At 33.2% G+C, this 21,289-nt stretch overlaps 2 protein-coding genes and 1 long non-coding RNA gene across 4 annotated transcripts; all 3 read right to left on the bottom strand.

Moving 5' to 3' along the window:
* Positions 1–5,124: 5,124 nt before the first annotated feature.
* LOC142625126 (uncharacterized) lies at positions 5,125–5,785 on the bottom strand. The gene is made up of 3 exons (XR_012842373.1): positions 5,651–5,785; positions 5,363–5,474; positions 5,125–5,264 (listed from the first exon to the last, which is right to left on the bottom strand). It is a non-coding gene; the product is annotated as an uncharacterized LOC142625126 (long non-coding RNA).
* On the bottom strand, positions 5,780–11,743 carry LOC142625124 (uncharacterized). 2 transcript variants are annotated; one of them, XM_075798825.1, is made up of 8 exons: positions 11,317–11,743; positions 10,396–10,525; positions 10,154–10,281; positions 9,674–9,812; positions 8,341–8,455; positions 8,003–8,066; positions 7,613–7,900; positions 5,780–6,133 (listed from the first exon to the last, which is right to left on the bottom strand). In XM_075798825.1, the coding sequence occupies exons 1-8, from the start codon at positions 11,467–11,469 to the stop codon at positions 6,128–6,130; spliced, it is 1,023 nt and encodes a 340-aa protein (XP_075654940.1). In that variant the 5' UTR covers positions 11,470–11,743; the 3' UTR covers positions 5,780–6,127. The 2 variants fall into 2 exon arrangements, with proteins under 2 accessions (XP_075654940.1, XP_075654941.1); XM_075798826.1 differs by having other exon boundaries at positions 7,613–7,894; positions 11,317–11,732.
* A 6,308-nt stretch (positions 11,744–18,051) lies between these two features.
* On the bottom strand, positions 18,052–20,734 carry LOC142623451 (desiccation-related protein PCC13-62-like). Its single transcript, XM_075796870.1, has 3 exons — positions 20,403–20,734; positions 19,143–19,368; positions 18,052–18,476 (listed from the first exon to the last, which is right to left on the bottom strand). Exons 1-3 carry the CDS (start codon positions 20,732–20,734, stop codon positions 18,090–18,092), a joined length of 945 nt encoding a protein of 314 aa, XP_075652985.1. The 3' UTR covers positions 18,052–18,089.
* Between the last annotated feature and the right edge of the window lie 555 nt (positions 20,735–21,289).

Here is a 21,289-nt window from a genome sequence, read left to right as displayed (position 1 = left end):
TTTTTTTTTTTTTTGAACTGATTTCTCTCTCTTTTAAGTCTTTATAATTATTCAATTTATTTGCCCCTATTTTTTTTTACTTTATTCGTTGGTGTGTCACTGTGTAGGTCAGTTGGTGTTGGTGAATTTGTCTTTTAATGTATTGTGATTTGTGAATTTATTTGATTGCCCCTCTTGTGTGAATCTTGTCTGTTGAGTGGGGTAGATGGGGTCATGTGGTGTGGGGTTAAGGGTGAGATATTTGAATCGGAGAAGTAAAGGCATGCAGAGACAAGGGTGTGTACACACATGAGGTGTGTGTGTACTAGTGTGCGCTAATGCATAGTGGGTGTGTATTAGACTGCTAATAGTTAGTAAAAAAAAAATTAATGAAGCAACTAGACACCAATAATTAATAATTTAATTAATTAATACATTATAAAAGACAAACAAATTAAATTATGTTAGGCTAAACAATAATTAATAATTTAATAATTAACGAAACAACAATACAAAAAATTATAGTTTATCAAAGACAAACAAATTTATGTAACAACTAAACAACAATGATTAATAATTTTATTAATATTTCAAATGAACTTATAGTTTATTGTACAAGTACCTTTGTTCATTTCTTTTCTTTCATTTTTTTCCTTTTGAGGTTTTTCGGTGTACAGAATACAAATTTGTTTTGGTTTTAAGAACTTTTTTTTTTAAGCACAAACTTCATGTCGGCCAAATCTTGAATTTCGGCCGGTATTTATTTAAACGTCCCAAAATAGACCGAAATGACCTGAAATTTTTTCAAAATGGAATAGGAACACCCTGGACAAAATTCTTGGAGCCACCACTTCTTTTGGAGAGCACTTTTAGCGTGCACAAGAGTGAACCAACCATATTGCCATTTAGGCAATATTCTAAGGCTCCAAAGGGTCTTAGAATAGTATCTATATTATACATTTTTTTGAATGTTGAACATTTCTATAATATGTTTTACTATGTTTGTAGTAGTTTAAGAATATAAAAATTTTCAATCTTTGAAAAAATTTACTCTTCCTTTTTCTCTCTATCAAAATTAAAATTAAAATTAATAATTTTCGACACAAATTCATTACTGAAATCAAACCTTTTTTCCTCTCTCGTATGTGTTTCTAAAAAAAAAAAAGTAATTGTCTCACATTGCTTAAGAGAGTGTGTTGTGTGTAGTATAACTTGCCTCACCCTCCCTTAAAAATTATCATGGCTTTTGAGTGGAGTTGTGATGTGCCTTTGTGTTAGAACCTCTTTCCCTCTCTCTGTGTATGCGCTTGTTTCTCCAAAAAAAAAAAAAAATCATTGTTCAATAATTAATGTATTAAATTATATAAAAATGTTGGATTCTTTTTTCTAATTCATTTATAGATTATAAAATATTAAGTAGCAACCCTATACTAAGCCATATTTTTTAAAAGAATCCATTTGAAATTGAATTGACATAATTAATAGAAACAACACCGTTTAGAATTTACAACTTTTTTAAAAAAATTATTTTATATTTAAAATACTTCGTGCATGTGAAAAACCTTCATAGAAATGTGGTCATCTTTTGCATGAAAGGAATTAACATGCAAATAACATGGTTAATATTTCAAATCATAGTGGTATTAGTACAAAGAAACCAATTCAATCGAGGCTAAAGTTGTTTAAAAAATATAAATAAATATCAAATTCATGACTTTGCAAAGAAGTGTTTAACCAATATCACCATTGGAATATTGGAAGAAATTAACATCTTTTCATATAAAAAAAAAAGTGAGTTTGTATGTTCAGAGGAAAAAAGGAGAAAGAGTTAAGAGTGTTAGGTGGGGTAGGTACGAAATAATAAAAAAAAAGTGAAGAAAACTATTATTTAAATAAAAGAGTGTGTATAAATGTATAACAGATAAACTATTGTGGGTGTTTTTGTAAAGTGTTTGTGTAAAATAGAAAAAAGTGGGTTCTTGTGCTAAAATAGATGAAAAATTTTAGATGGACTAATGCAAATGCTCTAATTCAAGAATGTAACATTCCTATACTTGATTCATAAACATTCTTAGGAACAGTTATAATTATTATAATAATAAAATGACTGAAAATAGTTTTTAACACCTAAAAATACCAAAACTGACTCTAAACTAAAAAATACCCTTCAAAGACCAAAAATGACCAAATTACTCTCAAAGCCTAAAAAATATCCCATAATTTCCAAAATGACCAGAATACCCCTAAAAGCTCTAAAATGACGATGACGACGACGACAACAACAACAACAACAGCAAAAAAAAAAAAAACCAAAACCATTGAAATTACCAAAAATATCCCTAAAACCTCTAAACAACCAAAAATACCTTTAAACCTCTAAAATGGTTTAAAAAAAAAACATTCCCAAAACCATCAAAATGACCAAAATAACTCTAAAACCTAAGACCACCGAAATGACCAAAATACCCTTAAGACCTATTATGTAGCGACTAAAGAGATCATTTATGTGTAATTTTGATCACATGACTTTTTTAATGAATTATGTGACTGGGTTAAATAATATATATTGATGGTCTTATAAATTGTCATGTAACGGGTTGGAAAAAGTAGCTCTAGACATGTTTGGAACCAAACTTTGTCCATAAATTTAGCCAAGTTTATAGGGCTCACTTTGCTAAATAGAATTCCAATACAATAAAAATATCATTTCATATTACATTTCGAATCATTGACATCTACATCATTAGTGATTATTTTAGACAAAATACATTTTTGTCCCTATATTTTGGACCTACTTTCAATTTGGTCCCATATTTTCTTACCATTCAATTTAGTTTTTATATTTTCTTACTTGTAGTCAATTTTATCTTTGTCGTCACCTTAATTATAGAAAATGCATATGTAGCAAATGACCTGCACTAGTGGCACACCTAATCTAAAAAAATGCTAGAGATACAAATTTTTTTTATAAAAAAATGCTAGAGATACAAATTTTTTTTATAAAAAAATTTATAATTGCTAATATAACAAGTGTTTATTAGTAAATGAAAAAAGTTATGTTATTGGTAGGCCAAAATGACCTGCATATGTGGCAAATGACCTGCACTAGTGGCACACCTAATCTAAAAAAATGCTAGAGATACAAATTTTTTTTATAAAAAAATGCTAGAGATACAAATTTTTTTTATAAAAAAATTTGTAATTGCTAATATAACAAGTGTTTATTAGTAAATGAAAAAAGTTATGATATTGGTAGGCCAAAATAAGAATTAGTAAAAATTAGCCACAACAACAGTTTGTAAAAATATTGTAAAATAGTGTATGACTGTAGCATTACTCAAAGATTAAATGTTTTTTTTTTTTGGAGGAAGCAAAGATTATATGTGATCACCATAATTACAGAAAAATTACATAAAATGACTACGTGGCCAATGTTCAGCACTCCTAATATGTAACGCTCCGTTTGTTTCAATGGAAAACATTATGTAAAGATAGTTTTCCTTATTTTTCAATGTTTGGTAGCATAAAAAAGTATGAGTCAAAGGAAAACTATCTTTGGTCAATATAAAAAGTATGGCTTATTTTTAAAGATTGTTTTCCATTAAATTTTTTTGGAAAACAACTCTATCTCACAGCAAGCTAAATAAGGAAAATTAAGAGGTTATTTTTCAACTTATTTAAAGTTGCTACCAAACATTGGAAAATAAAATAATTTTATAGAAAATGACTCATTTTCTAGAAAATATCATTATTGAAACAAACAGAACGTTAAGTTACAAATTTTGTATTATTGTTTGGACATTATGGAATATGTATTGTAAAGAACCAGCAGACGTGAACGGCATCATCACCCAACAACAATGATTATCTGTGAAGGAACAGTGGAGTTTGAGGATGTTTGAGTGTGAGAAGCAACATGGTCTACACTTTCTTGTATTTAATATTCTCAAATTCAGCATCTGATCGCCCAAGATCGATTGCCTTCATTGCAACCACCGTAAATTCCAAGCATATGGCACAATCACTTCAAGAAAAGAATTTGTTAGGAGCTTCTAGCTTCTCTTTTTCGTGAGCCATGAGGTTTTGAGTGAAGTTTGTGAGAATGGTTGTTATATTATATGGGAACGTTTTCTTGGAGAGTTTCTTTGGTATTTTGGATGAGTGTTTTCAAAGAGGATGGTTGTAAAAGACTAGTTACTATATATTAAGAACGTCGATTTTTTTTTTTTTTGTCAGACTACCCAGATTCAAGATTATCCGACTAATAGCTAGTTACAGTGTAAAATGTTGCCCGTTGCAGAATCTAGAGCTAGGATTGGGTTTAAGTGATTAGATATACTTATGATAGTATGAAACGGTGTTGGTGATAGAGTTTGTTTTGTGAGAATGTAAATGCAAGTGTAGAAATGCTTCAATTAACGTAAACATCTATATGATTTTTTACTGGTGTTTAAAAATAAAGAGATTTGCTAGGAAAGCACATACTATTGGTTTTGTGTGTTGTTACCCAAAAAATTCTCTGTTCTTTAATTTAGAGTTCTATTGGATAATAGTTGCAATTAAACGTTATCCTATATCCTCAATCCCTTTAGGATAATTGCAACTATTATTGTACATCCTCGATCCCTCTCGCTTTAATGAGATTGGATTAATTTCTGGGGAATGAGTTGTACTAAAAAAGTGGAAAAAAGGTCAATTATGGAGTTTGCTTTCTTGATGTGGCATTAATCCATTTTATTAGGACATTAGCCTCATTGAGGTGAACATTGTACAGAAGGAAGAAAGCTTCGACAAGGTGTTTGAGGAGGGCAAAAGTTCTTTTGAGTCTATTATGCATGCACTGCGGAATGGAATGCTGAATCGACTTGGGTTCAACAACAAAAGTAGTTGTCACTCGGATTTTGCAGATTTGGGAAATGATAAACTTCTAGGCAATTTTGCAGACAACAAATTTTTTTCATAACAGTTTGGAGTATAGCGAAGATGGAGGTAAAAGGAAAGAACCAAAATAGTTGACGGCTAGTGTTGTGAAATATGTGCAGGAGTTTAGGCAAGCCACCATAGTGCAACTAGTACGCAAACAGAAGTCAACATGGGGTAGCTTAGGCACCTCCCTTGCCGGATGTACAAGGGTGAACTATGACAATGCCACAATGGAGGGACTTGAAAAGGCCAATAATTAAGGAATGAAGGGGGAAGGATGGTAGTCTTGTTAAGCAGAAGAGTTGATCACATTTGACATGCTGAAGAAATTGAAGCTGCAGCGGCAAAGAAAACCACCCAGTCTGCAATCAACATGATTATGAGGGTGACTCAGTTAGCAAGAGCTCTTATGTCAAACGGGTTAAATGATTCCAAGATGGGACAGAGTAGGAAAGACAACCGGGGTGTACTGAAAATGGAGTGCATCCTATGTCGACAGAAAGTGAAATGAGGCAATTCATAGACTAGCCCGAATGCTCGCAATTTGTTGAAAACGTGGATAGAAGAAAATTCTGAGTGAACATAATGACAAAAGTTATTCCAGACGTCAGCCATAAACATGATTAAATAATAGAAAAGCCTGATCTCATTTGCATTTAAAAATTAAAAATTAAAAAGAAAAAAAAAGCAAGTCAGTCTTGATAGTATTTTCACAACTAATTCAGCTAGGGTCAGAAAATGTATTCACCTCTGTTCACGTCTTCATTCCTCCAGATCACATGCCAATAGACCCACAAGAGAAAAGAACACAGTTTTCAGATAAATAACAAGAATTGCCATAAAAAGGGAATGACCAAGAAAAAAAAAACATTAAGGCTTTCCCAAAATCAGAGCAACTTTCTGAAACATATTAGTATAATGAGCACCAAGAATTCCATACTAACACAACACCATCACTTCCCAATTTACCAGGTATCCCCTAGGGGACTCGTTTTGACTTCAACTACAGTTACTTCGGAAATAAATACTCAAAAACCTGGCTTCAAGTAAGAATGGTCGACCTAATCATTATAGAGAACGGTGAGGACAGATTCTTAACCTATCTATGAAAGAAGATAAGAAACAATTGGTGATTATACAATTGAGCTTTATGTTTTGCATAAACATCTCACAAACTGGTTCAATTGATTATAGCAACACCACATCAGCAGCAAATCCATCCAATTTATGCCTGCAACAAAAGAAGAGAAGTAATTATACATTCAAGAAAAAATATATATGTAAACTAAAATTTCAAACCATGGATCCTGTTATATTGCTGATCCAAGGCTCAATATAGAAATAACGGGAAAAGTAAGATTAACAACGAACTGGTTTCATGTAAATGAGCAAATCTAAAATAATTACACAGTTGGGATTTAGGCTAGCCCATGGCATTTGTGTGTACATGTATACACTGACTATTGAAGAAATTTCATAATGAGACAAATAATACATGCCATCCCCTGCTATAAAGACAGCATGTCATATGCAAGATTTAGACTTGAGCACATCAAGAGAATAAACCCCCTACGGAACCTGCAACAAGGACACAGACAGAACAGAGAATTGTATATTTAATGATAAACGAAAAACTAGAGCACCAGGGACACTTTCTAGAACACTGATTATAAACACCATATATCATCACCCATGCTCATCCATTAATTTATGACAAAGCATAATTCAAAAAAGCCTTATCCCAGCTATATGAACTTGGCTACAAAAATAATATCACTACACATTAGCCCATTAAATTTCCCTTACAACGCAAAAAGCCTCACTTTTTTTCTAGGTGGAATTGCACTATTACACAACTTATTTTCATACGAAATCACCAATGAAAATAAGCTATACCAAACACACACTATATCTAGGAACCTGTAAGCTAATCATGAGAACCCACTTAAAGTTTTTTTGCACATAGCCAAAACATCCTAGCCAGTTCACTATCTTTGTCAACTAGTACTCCAGCCTCAAAAGGAGAAACTTGATGAAAATTCCTGCCCAGAGGGGGGGAGGGGGTGTTGGGGGGACTAAGACCGGTGTGCTCAAAAGTGTTAAAATCTTGATGCCACCAGTGGCATATAATATGAATGAATTGTGGCATACTCATAGACAAGCCCTGTACGAGATGGAAAAACTTAAATACTATTTGATAAGTGAATTTCAAATCAGTCATGTAAAGTTAAATGAACTTGATGGAGGTGGAGGAGACCAAATATGTCCTGATATGGCAAATAAGGTGTAGTAACTCACTCTGGTTTTCATATATGAGGGCTGTCTGGCTAAAGCTAGAAAGTTAAGAAATAAAAAGCCAAGAGAGGACAGCAAAAATTTTGTAGCCTTTGACCAAGCATCTTAAATTTAAAGAATAGCAAAGTTTCATACAGAAACCATCTTAGATAGTTCAGAGGTAAGTGAAAACATGTATGAAGGTTAGCCTAGGTTAGTAGTAGTCAATAGAAATTTCAACGAATAGAAAAGTTTTATACTACCCTATTTGATAATATTAACAAAAACCATCTAAGAGAGTTAAGAGGTAATAATAACAATGTGCGAAGGTTAGGCTAGGTTAGTTGTCTACCATAAGGCAAATGTCAGTAGTGCAATACCAACAATGGATATATAGCAAGGACATATTACAATTATATAGTCACAACTAAAACACCTGCTGCTTTTTCTTCTTTGGCCTTCTCTTTCTTCGGGGTTTATGAGCATCAGAGTTGGAACTTAGGTTGCTACTGTGACCTGTCTTTGAGTTTGAGAAGCTCCTTGATTTATAGGAAGAACCACTTCGGCTATTTGATGTGTTGCTGGATGTTGACATTTCGGCCCGCTGTATCGATTTATTTTTGCTTGATGAAGGCCCGAATCTTGATTGAGAGCGACCTGAAGTTGATACGCTATTGGTGGATGGCCGGGGTGGAGGCATTAACGCTCTGGCAGAAATCTGTCTCTATATAAAAATATTGTAGTGAAGAAAAGAAAAGAGTACATCAAAAGAGTTAATTTCTTCCTTCTAACTGTGCAACATTCAAATTAGAGTTAGACAACAAACCTGATTTCTTTCATCACTGGACATGCCAGATGCTGCTTTGCCTGAAGCACTAGAAGCCTGTTCCCTGCAAAAATCAATGACCAAAGTTTTAAAGGCACCATTAATGCAAAAACATTTTATTACAGGTATTACGATATAAAAGAGGAGTAGAAATGCAATATCATAAGGATGATAATTACAGCAGCTAATGTTCCAGCGAAGAGATTGAATGGAATGCTTCAACTAAATCAGAATTGAGACCAGCTTTACAGCCAATTAACATTATCAATCATCTTACTCTCAAAATTAGAAATAAGTTCTAAAGACTAGAATTTCCACTGAAAGATAATGATAAATACCTTGTACTCTTGTCAGTCCATTCATCATCTGCATCTGCTTCATCACTTGAACTACCACTAAGGAAGAAATCATCTTCACTTAGATCCAAAAGCCCATCATCCTCACTCCCTGTCTCTGTTGAGAGAAGTTTAAGTAAGGCATCATTCTTGTGAGCATAACAAGACCCCAGGAGTACTTATGACCAAATCAAAGCTGAGCTAGAGCAAATAAGCAAAAGGTAAAAATCACAACATCAATCTTACACAGAGCTGGACATCATCACTGGCCACCAAGGTTGTACACGTACTTGAGTTTAATGATTACAAGTTTGATGGCTACGCTTGTCTATACAAAATCCAGTCCAATTATTGAAATTTAATTGAATCTCAATCATTTTAGGCATTTATAATTTTTTTGAAGTTTCTAAAGAATTCTCCATGTTATTTTATTATATCTATTTTTTTTATATACAATTAGCTTTGCAAGCCAGATCATGAAGCTTCAAATATCTGTCAGGAGCAAACATAGAAGCCTTTTAAAATATTTTGTTATCTGAACATTTAGAAAAGAGATCAAGTAGAACCATCAAGCAAGTTTCATTTAGCATGTGTACAAAAATCAAACGTGCAAAAAATTATTGTAATGTCACATATTTACATTTTGCTTTGATGCTCCACAGAGAATGAACATTAGAATGTTTCAGCTTAAGTTTTATGAAAACTCTTTCCATAGGCAGTATAACCCAAATACTATGGCTGCTCAAAAAACCGAGTAACAAAACCCGTCTGACTCACTTCAGATGATTTAGGACACTGCTACAGTTAGCATTGGATTCTGTGCTGTGAAACCCAATCAGTTTTGATCAAATATTGGGTGTAAAGGAGTTATATTTCCAAATACAACCAACCTAACATGGCTCGCAAGATCGAGGCCTCACTGTCCACTACCACCACCATGTGAGGCCAGTGGGAAGCCAGACCTAGGCCTCGCCTTGCCTCTCTCACCTGACAGAACTGACCTTCTGACTGACAGCTTGGAACGGAATCACATTTGTGCAGCCAATCATTTTCAGAGCAGCATCAATTGATATTTTTGAAACCCAATCTGATCGGGTCAGAAGGTGGGTTGGTGCTAGACCCAACATGTGAACACAAGCAGAAACAAGCAAGATATGCATGTTCCACAAAACATATTCACAAACAAAATATCTAGAACAGTCTTTGCATCAATATCTGACAATTTGAATTTATGTCAATGCTTAACAACCCAGCTAGGCGCGGTAATTAGGCAAAATAAGTCAATCTCCAAACAAAATGTGGCAAAGTGCTAATGGAACTAGAGCAAAGTAAATACCTTCCAAATCCTTCCCACTAGCTGCAGCAGCTACTAAGTTGGCTTTGATTTGCTTGCGCAATTTATTTCTCGAATCAACCATGTCTGAGCCATCACCTCCAGTAAATAAAGACACATATTTCTCAGTCTTGGGGAAAAACTGCAATTCAATTAAACATGATCTTTAAGTCCCCAATGGCTTATATTTAATGGTAAGAGTGACATTCACAAAAAACGGGCCACAAGTCTGTGATCAAACCAAAGCTAACTTTATAGCCCTTTCCATATAGGACAACAGTTAGAACAAACAGTTTGGCATTGCCGTAAGTGAATCGCCACAGTATTATGTTCAAAATATTGCTTTGGTAAGGTTAAAAGGCATGAAAAAGCTCATAAATTCTCATGGCAGCAAACATTATCTAGTTAAGCTCAAAATATATCTACAAATGCCATATTGCTGAATTCTTGAAGCAACAGATCAGCATTCAATATTTATCTCACCCTAACATATTCAAGATCTTCTTTCAATTTAGAAAGTTGGTCAGCAATCTCTGCATCTTGTGCCTGACCAGATGAAGTACGCTGGGATTTCTCTAGACGTCTTATTCTTCTTTCTACCTTTCTTCTCTCTGAAAAGGGCACATATTCACTTGCATGAGTTAAGTAAAATGTTCATTCTCAATGCAATTAAGTATCACACTATGCAAGAAAGTCAACCATGAACAAACATCAAGGAAACATACCAAAAAATTTTATCTTCCTATCTCGCAAGAATATTTGGCGTTCAATAGCAAGACGAGAATGGATCTCCTGCTGTTTCTTGAGTCCTTCTAGCTTCTTCTCTTGAGCCTCCCGAACATCAGGTGGTAAATCCTTGAAAAAGTAAAATATTAGTTAGGATGCACTAAACTTCTTTTATTGGCAAGCTATGCATGTTCCCAGTGGGTTTTGAACCCACGAACTCACCCTCCACCCACTCCTATGGGAGGAGGAAATCCCATTTGAGCCAAAACTCATTGGCACTAGGGTGCATGCAACAACTTTGTGAAAAATGACACACATTAATTCGCCAAATGGGGGAAAATAGCACTAGCACTCGTTACATGGAATCAACTCTACGGTAGCAAATCTCAACTATTATACTAATAGAAATTATACTAAAAGTATGGGAATGGAGCATTAATCTTTAAATTGTAACTAGCTCAGCTAGCAATTTTCCATTTCATATTGTCAGCAATGCAACCTAGAAAACCAATTTTGTTGCTGTTGATAATTCAATAGATGGGGGTGGAGGGATTTGAAATCAAAACACCAGGAGGTGACAGTTGAGCTACAAGATCCTTGGCAGCCAGAAAACCATTATAAAAATCAAAAGCAAACAATAATTCCAGCACTTGATTTTCCACATACAACCCATGTGGTAATTTGACCCAAACAACCTAATTGTTTAGGCCACATACGATAAATAAATAAAATGCCAATATTCAATTCTAAGAACTCTCTTCCCAATTTTCCAACCTTTCAGTTTTTTTGTTTTTCTCAGCAACCAAACAGCGACTTAACTTTACTGAAACACACATAGGCACACAAAACCCTAACCCTAATAACGAAAAGAAAGTTCATAAACAAATTCAGACGCCATAGTTCAACAAAACAAGAAGTACCTTCCTGAGCATGCGCTCGATGGAACGAATCTGGTTCTTGAGCGTGACGGGCTTGGCCTTAGGCTTGGGCTTGGGCTTCTTTTCTACGCCCAAGCTCTTCGATCGGCGAGCGGCGGGCTTGACCCTGCGCTTGCCATAGCCACCGTGGGCCATGGTGGTTTGTTCGCTAAAATCGCTAAGGTAAACAGCGATTCTATTTGTTCGCCCTAATGTAATGATAAAAATATATATAAGCGATTTCTCTCTCTATTGGTAAATATATGTGTATATATATATATATATAAATAATTCCGACACTGATGGGTTTTTGTGAGTTTTAATGAATTTTAATGACAGTGATGGCTGGCTTACTCACTTTCTCGGCGTTTGTGACATTTTTCTTTTTCTTTCTTTCTTGCTTTTCTAATCATGCGGATGATTTCTTTTCTTTGTTTGTTTACTTGGTTTTGCTTCAAACTTTGTTACTACTTGCTACGACCATTTGCCCTCACTTGAAATTGTGTAGCTTTTGTTTTGCCACATCGCCTAAAAGGCACTTCAAATTTCACCTTATTTGCCACGTGGCCCATACATACGGATTAAGATTTTTTTTTAAACAAAATCTAATATCACAAACTTTTAGTACCACATAAAATATCACAACTATTCTATGTGAACTAATTACTTTTTTTTTTTTTTTTCGTTGCTTATAGTCTGCCATGTAAACAATTGTGGCATTTTATGTAGTTTTAGAATTTTTGCACAAACTATTGCACAGCTTCTTGTGGCAAAAAGTTATGAAATAGTTTATGGCCATAAAATCATTCATTCGATAAAAAGTTGTGTTAAGGGGTTTCCTTAGGGTAATTGTTAATAGACAATTTAAGGAAAGTTTTGACACCACTTTTTTATAGGAGTATAAAAATCCATAAAAAAAATTAATTGTTTTTTTTCTTTTTTTATAAAAAGTTTCTAAAAATATTTCATAAACTAATATTTTTAAGGCATCCATTACCTTTTCCCTTCAATAAATTAGAATAGTGTACCCTTCAAACTCCTCATTTTTTTTTATTGGATGTGAAATTTGAAATCTAATTGTTGATTGCATGTTTATTAAGTTCATAACTTGCATGTCAAATTTCGTTCAAATTGAATGTTATTTACTACTTAATCAATAAACTTGTTCTTTTATGTAAAATTTTAGACTATAAAATCTTGAAATTTAAATATTTGATTAACAATAATAACTTGTGTGTCCCACCACCTTTACTTAACCACTCATAATTAATTAAATAAGTCAACAAGTTGTAAGATTGGGTGTAAGAATAGTTGTACCCCATAGTATTGTTGATACATACTATCCTGTTGGCAATAGCTTTTTTTTTACTTTTTGTTGCAGTTTTTTTAAATTAACAAAATTAACTTTTTTTAAAAAAGCAATCTTAAATATTTTTTTCATACATTTAGCATAAAAGCTATTATATTTTTTGTCTAATATTTAGCAAATAAATTATCAAAAACTATGGAATACCAAACGTACACATAGTTGTTGTATATAAATCTCATAGCTTATTTAGTTCAAAAACCATGTAATATTATAATATGAAGTTATGAATATGTTAAAGGCAAAATTTTGGTGGGGACAAAAGGGAGGGAAGAAAGACCTTTTTTTTTTTACTAAAATGGGAGAAAATAGAGATATGTCCCTTTGTCGAAAAATTCCAGCAAAATGACCCCTATCTAAAACTATTTATGGATATGTCCCTATTTTGAAACTTGATTTTTAGAAAATCGAGTTTCAATGAAAAACTCGATTTGACAAAAATCAAGTTACTTGAAAAAAACTGCATGGAACTCGAGTTCCATGCAAGTTTTTTTATTTATTTTTAGTTTGATTGCCTATAACTCGATTTTTAAAAAATCGAGTTTAAAATAAGGGCATATCTCTAAATAGTTTCAGACAGAGGACATTTTACTAGAACTATTGCGCAAAAATGGTATATTTCCATTTGGCCACTAAAATGGGATAAAGTTGTGCATGCCCAAATTTGCAATAGCCAATAGACTGGGCTGGTTTGGAGGATAGGGAATGGAAAGAGTGTCCACACACACACACACACACACACACACACACATATATATATATATATATGGTGATAAATGGGTGCCTACCTTGAACCATGCGGTCCATGCTAAAGCCCTCTCCTTGAGATGGGATCTGGATGCCTAGGCAAGAGTAGCAAAGTAAGCTACTAGACTTTAACACAAATTAGTAGAATCTTTCACTTATCCGATCGGGAAGTGTTCAACGAAGAGGAAGAGCTTTCTCTGTTCATTCTACCTGGCTTAATTTTGAGTATCGTCCAACCCAACGTATGTGGAATGCTCAAATTTTGTAGCTAGACACAGAGAGTGTATAGAGGGCAATATGGCAGTCCGAGGTGCCAAAATAGTTAAAAGGTGCTTCTATGGAAAAATATATCCTCCCTACAACACACAACTTGGCAACGAAGCTGATTAAACCTAATGCCAAAATGTGAGATATGTGGAGGCCTAGGGGAGGTTGAATCCATATCCCATGCAACGTGTGAGTGTCAGGGAGATGGCTTTTAAAAGCTGTAATTTTATACATTTGACGAAGGACGTAATGGTGATACAAACCAATCGAAAACTTCTCGTTAAAAAGAGCCCAAATCAAGCGTATTATAGATCTACTAGTGGTTTGTAGTACTGTAGGGACACAATCTTGGGCCTACAGTGTTTTTCTCTCTTTTTCTCCGATTCCTATCCTCTGGGTCCTTTCTTCATTTTATACTATCTTCCCCCTCTATCTCTACCCTCCAAGTGTAGATCAGACTGCTGGTGTTCATCCTTGTCCGATCAGCACCTTCCTAAAGTCTTTGGGAGTAGCTATAAAGCTGAAAAGACACTGTTCAGGTATTACTTCCTCATTAATGCGGCCAGAGAGTTAGCTATAGAGCATTCAATACGGTGATAGCAGCTTTCTCTTAGATATTTCATAGCTTTCTCTTGTCCTATATTCTTACGATGCCTATCCTTATCAACAGAATCTCCTGGAACATTGCTTATGGGTGGCAGACTATTCTTCTCGACCTCTGCTTCGTTCAGCCGAGGAGACATTTTTCCTCAGACCCTCATCTCGGATCATCACAACTAGACCTTCTTTTTTATTCATCAGCGTTGGCCTCCGTAACAATGTTTACCCGTCCTCAGACTAAACCCCCGACCCAATATATACTACTGGGCCCATCACCCCTACAAGTACCATCATTGTCTTATATTAATAAATTCATATATTTTCCTTTGATGCAAGTCTTTATTTTGTCATTTTATTTACAATGTTGAATGCTCTTAATATGAATGTTGTTTCCTTCCAAAATATGTGTGTGTGTGTGTATCTATGGTATTTAGTGTTAACCTGAGTTTGGGGGGGGGGGGGGGGGGAATCAGATTATAATGTCTTATTTCATGTTGTTGGTTTTAGTTTATTTGAAAAACAACAAGAAAATATAATGAGGAATACTTTGAATAGTTGAAAAAGATGGTCTACTCAAATTAATTTAGTGCATTTTTCTTTCACTATTTGTAAATATTTTATTTGACAAATTAGCAATAAATTGTTATGTTTGTATTATATGATGTTTCTAGATTCCTAAGTGATTGTTTTAAGCATTTACAAATATTTTTGGGGCCGTTTGGTAACGTTGTTCTAGTAACGTTGTTCGTATTTTTTGGAAATACGTATGGGTGAAAAAGTGTGTGAAAATACGTGCAATGTTATTTAAAAACTAACAATATGTTGTTAAACCACTATACCAAATGGTTTTCGTCTTCCTCCTTTCATTAGTGCTTTCTTTGGGATTTTTAAGAAAATAAATTTAGTTTTGTGTTAAAAAATTGTTTAGAGTTTGTTAGGGAACAATTTATATATTTAACTGAAACTGAAAACTTTTTGCTAAAAGTATGTAGATAAAGCTAAAAGGTGGCTAAAATAGGGGAAAAATTGGCATTTGCCCCTAATTTACAAACTATGCAGCAAAATATTCATATTTTGAAACTATTTAGCAAAATGTTCCTGTTTTTTAAACTCGATTTTAACAAAATCGAGTTATAGGTGGAACTCGACATTAACAATGTTGAATTATATGCATATTTTGCCACTTTTTTTTTTTTGAAAATTTAAGTGAAACTCGACATTGCTAATGTCTAGTTTCACTTAAAAATATACATAAAACTCGATTTTGAAAATATCGAGTTTTACACAGAACTTAATTTTGTTAAAATCAAGTTAAAAAAATACGGGCATGTTGCTAAATAATTTCGAAATAAAGGCATTTTGCTATATAGTTTGAAAATTAGAGGCAAATGTCCATTTTTCCCATTGAAATAGTACAATGAAACTCATAAATAGTACTAGAAAGTGCAATGAATTTTATAAATAGAAGCAAAAATAAGCGAATAGTGACAAAAATAAGTTAAATAGTAAAAACAAAATTTCTTTTTCTGTTATTTATCTATTCATTATTCACATGTTGGATTAGATTATGACAATATTTACACTATATGCTTTTTTCAAAAAAAAAATTCTTTACATTTTTCCCCTTCTAATACTTTTAACCATTCAAAAAAGAACACATACTCTAGATAGGTGCGTATATTAATGTTGAAAGATAAGAATTTTTCACTATTACCCCCAAATTTCATGGAATAACCATGTCCTCCCTCACTACTATACAATCTCCCGAGGGGGTAAGCCGAATGAACAAAAAATGTCAATCGCATTAACTTGAAATAGAGAGAGAAGAAAAAAATAGAAAAGAGTAGATTAGATTATAGTTTATAACTACCGCACACCCTTGGTGCAATATGTCACTCCATAAGTATAAGTGCTTGTGGGGTGTGGGAGGCAAGGGCCAGGGTTCAAATCTTCAGGAGAGAGTTTCACACACATATATACTTAGATTAGGCTAGAGTAGAATTCTATCTTGTAAAAAAAAAAAAAAGGGTTTATAAGGAGACCAAAAATCAAGGAAACGTGTCTAAAAATTTATGATCTCGTGAACTTCGTATTCATGTAGTTAGTCTGTGGAGGTTCTTATAGAGTTACCTCCTTGCAAGTGTCCTCTTCATACAGCAGCTTGAGATAGCCCTATATATATGGCATTTTTCAAGCTCACCATTTAGTCTCGGGTTTTAATTCATTAGGGTTGCAAAGACATTACTTGCTCAAGCACATTGTTCAAATTAGAAAGTTAAATGTTACATACCTTTATTTTATTTTATCATTTCGAGATTGAATTTTTGTTATTAAGAGTTGGATAATTAGGTAAGGATATGATATATTGTTAGCTTAGTTTTTGAATAAATCTTATCTACTTATATTTGATAAAGATTACGTTTTGTTTCTCAAAAAAAATAAAGATTACATTTCATTTGAATTTAAATGTTCCTTTAAATTGTAAAGTCATGACTTGATGTTGATTAATAAAGAAGACCAAAAAATATTATTATTAATTATCATTTTGGACGTCTGGAGTCTCTAGACTCCCTTATGTGGCGTTTGGTACGTGGGAATCTACATTACTCTTGGCATCTAAATTCCTAGGAATGTGATTCCTATGAATCACATTCCTAAGAACGTAGCTATTCCTATGTTTGGTTTCATTGGGAATATCTTAAGATTCCTAGGAATGTGAGATGATAATGTTTGGTTTATTCTCATGAATCTTAAATGAATTATATATTTTTCCTATTCTATCCTTAGATTTGAATGTGAACTACCAAGTCCTTAAAAAAAATCTTCCTCTAAATAAATAATGAAAAACCAAATATAAACAATTAATTATGAAAAATTCATTAAAATTATAGTCTAACATTTCAAAATGACAGGTATAATACAAAAATAACTATTTAAATTCTCAAATGATTTTATTCTTAATAATAATTTTAAAATAGTTTAATCCATAATAATTTGTTTTATATTTTATCTTAATTGATTAAATGATAATGAAAAAGGGTTAAAATTGTCAATCTATAAAAAATACAGTTTCCTTTAAGCTTGAATCGGATTCCCATTTAAAGGGAATCCACATTCCCACGAGAGGGGAATCCGCATTCCCGCATCTGATTCCTTAGCGTGATTTGCAACCAAACATGGGAATCTTTAAACATTCCTAGGAATCCTAAAACATTACCCCGTACCAAACGCCACATTAAAGTAATCTATTTATCAATTTGGAGGTCTTGGTTCCCTTAAAACAACCAACACAAAAACGGGTCCACAACATTAAAGCTTCCCTCACCCTAACCACCTCCACCCCCCAGCTGCGCGCGCCTCTTAATATGATAGAAAAAAATATGATAGAATTTGAACTTATGACATCTATTTTATGATAATTACTAATGAGTTAGTTGAAACTTGCACAAATGGTCCGTTTGGATAGAACTTATTACTAAAAACTGAAAAAATTGTAGCAAAATAATTTTTAAATGTGTAAATAGTACTGCGGGACCCATTATTGTTTTGTCCCCGCAGCAGAAAGGAAGTAAAAAAAAAAAAAAAAGGTAAAACGCAAAAAGCAAAATGTAGAAAAAATAATCTGGATCCAAACACATTCAAAAAGTCTATGCATTTGAACAAACTTGATAAAGCTAAAAACGGTAATTTTGTCAATCATAAAGACTCACAATAGATTTATTTGTTATCAATGCAAAGGGCACATAATTTAAACACTGAAATAAAATTAAAAACACCAAAGCTGGTTTTATTGTAATCAATCTGTAGGCACAGAATGTAAATGAGATCTGGCAATGCGACCATTAGCTCCTTTTGGATAGAACCCACCAGGTTTATGCTCATTGCCTCCACCATACACAATCCTTAATACCTCTTCTGGGGACCTTTCAAATGCAATGGAGTTTCTATTTCCAGCAAGTACGTTCCCTATGATCTTTCCCTCAGCGCCTTCAACTGGGGGAACCACAAGGCCTTCATCTTTAAAACCTGCATGCCCAAGCTTATTCCTTAGTTCTGAAAAGCGATCTGTAAACTCTGCCACAGTTATTCCATATGGTGGCACTTTCACTGTTGCACGCTCGTATAATGAGGCTCGAATAATTGCATCTTGGCCTGATTCCACGGCTAAAAGGCCTGCAACAAGCTGAACATATCCACATCCACTTTTTGTTAAAATAATGGATTAATGATGTGAACTTGACTCCTACCTCTGCTCTACCAGTCTACCTCTCATCTCAAAAAATGGTTGGGTTTAACTTAAATTTAGTGTAACTTTTATCAATGTTATACCACTTAATATATAATTTAAATGTGAATTTTAACAAATCCACCTTTGAATAACTTGAATTACATTATCTTCTTATAACTTATATGCATGAAAAATATAAAGATGACTAGTGATTAATAATTATCTCATCTATAAAATGTTTAAAATTTCAATTTTTACTTTAAAATTGGTAGAAAAAAGAAGTTTGTGGATTAAAAAGTAAATTTCATTGATTGATACAAACTTTGGCATGCTTGTTAAAAATATGGAGAACATATAATCCAACAATAGGATTTTTAAAATATTAATCCAATAAAAAACTATTTGGTGAATTATACCATGTATAACTTGATTGTGGACCTTTAAAAAATTACAAATTTACTTCTTAAGCATTATCCTTTCGTAGCCGAAAATGATAGTTTATTCTATAAAAACAATGGTAGTGTGTGTGAATATAATTACATGCACATAGAAGCAATATAATTACTGTCTATTTCATAGAACATTACTAGGGATCGATGATCAAGTTTAACTCTTGGTTACCCTTTTGGAAGTAGGGGCTTGTAGTTTTGAATTTGCTCCAACGTAGCCAGTGAGTCCAACATAAGGAATAAGGTAAGATGCAAGGAGAAAGTTTAGTCCACTAGCATAAGGATCAAAAGGTGGGGCCAATGGTCGCCCAAATGCACGGTCAACCACTTTTGCAAATGATGCTACACTTAAATCCAATAATGGTCTTGGAAATCCTTTAACTGTTTTTTGAATGGCCCTGCATCAAAAACTTGGTAATTAGTACCATGATTTATTTATAATTTTATAGCTATGATAGGATTTAAAATTATAGTATCTACATTATGATAACTAGTAAGTTACTCGTGCAATGCACGAATAATATTGTAATATTTTATATAAGATGATTTTGGAGAATGTTGTATATATATTATAGCATAGTTGTTATAAAATTTTATTAGTAATGAGTTCATAAAACAAAGCAACAATTATAAATTGTATACACATATTCATTATAATTATTCAATTGAAGTAATGAAAAAAAAAAACTTTGGAGAAAAATTATAGAATAAAATTTCTTATAGAATGTGTCTTTCTCTCTCCTTAATTCTAAAACAAAATATACATCTCAAACACCCACAATTAATCACATCATTTACAAAACCCACAAATTTACAACATTGGATGTTGACATCAAAATCGTAATCACCATTGTCACTCAATATAAAACGCAAACCCTCCTTCCTTGGTTGTAGCCAACTCAAACGGGGTAGGAGTAGATAAAGCAACAATGTTAGAGTTAAGTAGGTGTCTTGAAAGATTGAAGGTAAATGACATTATTTTTTGTCTATATGTATTTGACATGGGATAGCATGAAGGGCAATAGATAGGTATATATAAAGGGCTAGAAGTGCAAGAGGTGAAAAAAGTGAATTAAAATCCAAAGTGTTTTGTGTGTATGCGTGAGAGATGAAAAGTCTTAAAACATTGAACCAAATAAAACCAAAAGTCAATAATTAATTTGTTCTTATCTCTTATATGAGTTAAGGTATTTCAATTCTCTTTATAGGGTGTGCCACATGGCAAAACCTCATACTCTCTCGTATGAGGACTTTGCTTTTATATATATATTGATTGGTCTTTGTCATCATGTCAAGACATCAATGTGGGATTCAAATCCAAATCCCTTAGTCAAGGGCAAAAATCTTTGTTAATTAAACTAATTGAAACCCATTAGCCATTAAACACACAAAAAAGAGAGAAAGAAATTAAGTAATGATTCAAGAGAGAAACCTCAAGTGTCCAACTTCTTGGAAAGCAAATTGCTTGATAATATCCTGGGTAAAAGGGTCCAGCTTTGCCCTTTTAGCACCAATAGGCGATGGACCTCCCTTGGTTAAATTTGGAGCAAATTTATCCAAGCCATAACCCAAAGAGCCATGCAAAAAGAATTCAGCTTCCAAGAACTCTAAGTTCAGAGGAAATTCCAAAAGATCCACGTCTGATTTTGAGATTGATGAATAATCATAATCTATGATGAGTTCAAAAGAATATAATTTGGGAAGGAAGAGGAGGGAGACTAGTAAAGTGGTGATGGTGGCTGTGCTAGTAGCAGTTAGTGCCATAGTTTGTTTTGCTGGCTATTTTTGCTAGCTAGCTAGTGGTTGCTATGTGAGATTCATGCTACTGTTTATATTTATATATAATATCTGGCTGATACATATTTGCTACCATAACAATATTTCTAGGACCACAACATATATCACACACTTTATCACAACTCTCCTATGTGGCTGGTCGTGATTGATGAAAAAAAAAATGATAAATCCATGTGAAAGTGATAAATAATCTGCCACTTAGAATAGTTGCAGAAAAAAGGTATTTTAAGGGTTGTGATCCTAGAATAAATTATCGTTGATACATGGAGAATATTAGGAGAGTAGGTTTGTCTGATTCAAAAGTATTTTGTCTTTGCATGGTTAGTTGGTTATTGAATGGGGGATGATTTGAAAAGGTAAAATCAATAATGCTTTATTTGAGTTGTGAATTTATGATGCATTGGTGCTAACGTGGACTTTGTCAGAACCAACTCTAAAAGCTAAACTGGTCCTTGCATCATATAGAAAATACATGATTTTATAGAGCACGTGTATGTCATGGATTCAAATCATATTAGTGGC

This window comes from Castanea sativa, chromosome 2 (assembly GCF_040712315.1).
Source record: "Castanea sativa cultivar Marrone di Chiusa Pesio chromosome 2, ASM4071231v1".
In the NCBI taxonomy this organism is placed as follows: domain Eukaryota; kingdom Viridiplantae; phylum Streptophyta; class Magnoliopsida; order Fagales; family Fagaceae; genus Castanea; species Castanea sativa.
Note: the sequence above shows the minus strand (reverse complement) of the source record. Positions and strands in the feature narration are given on the sequence as shown.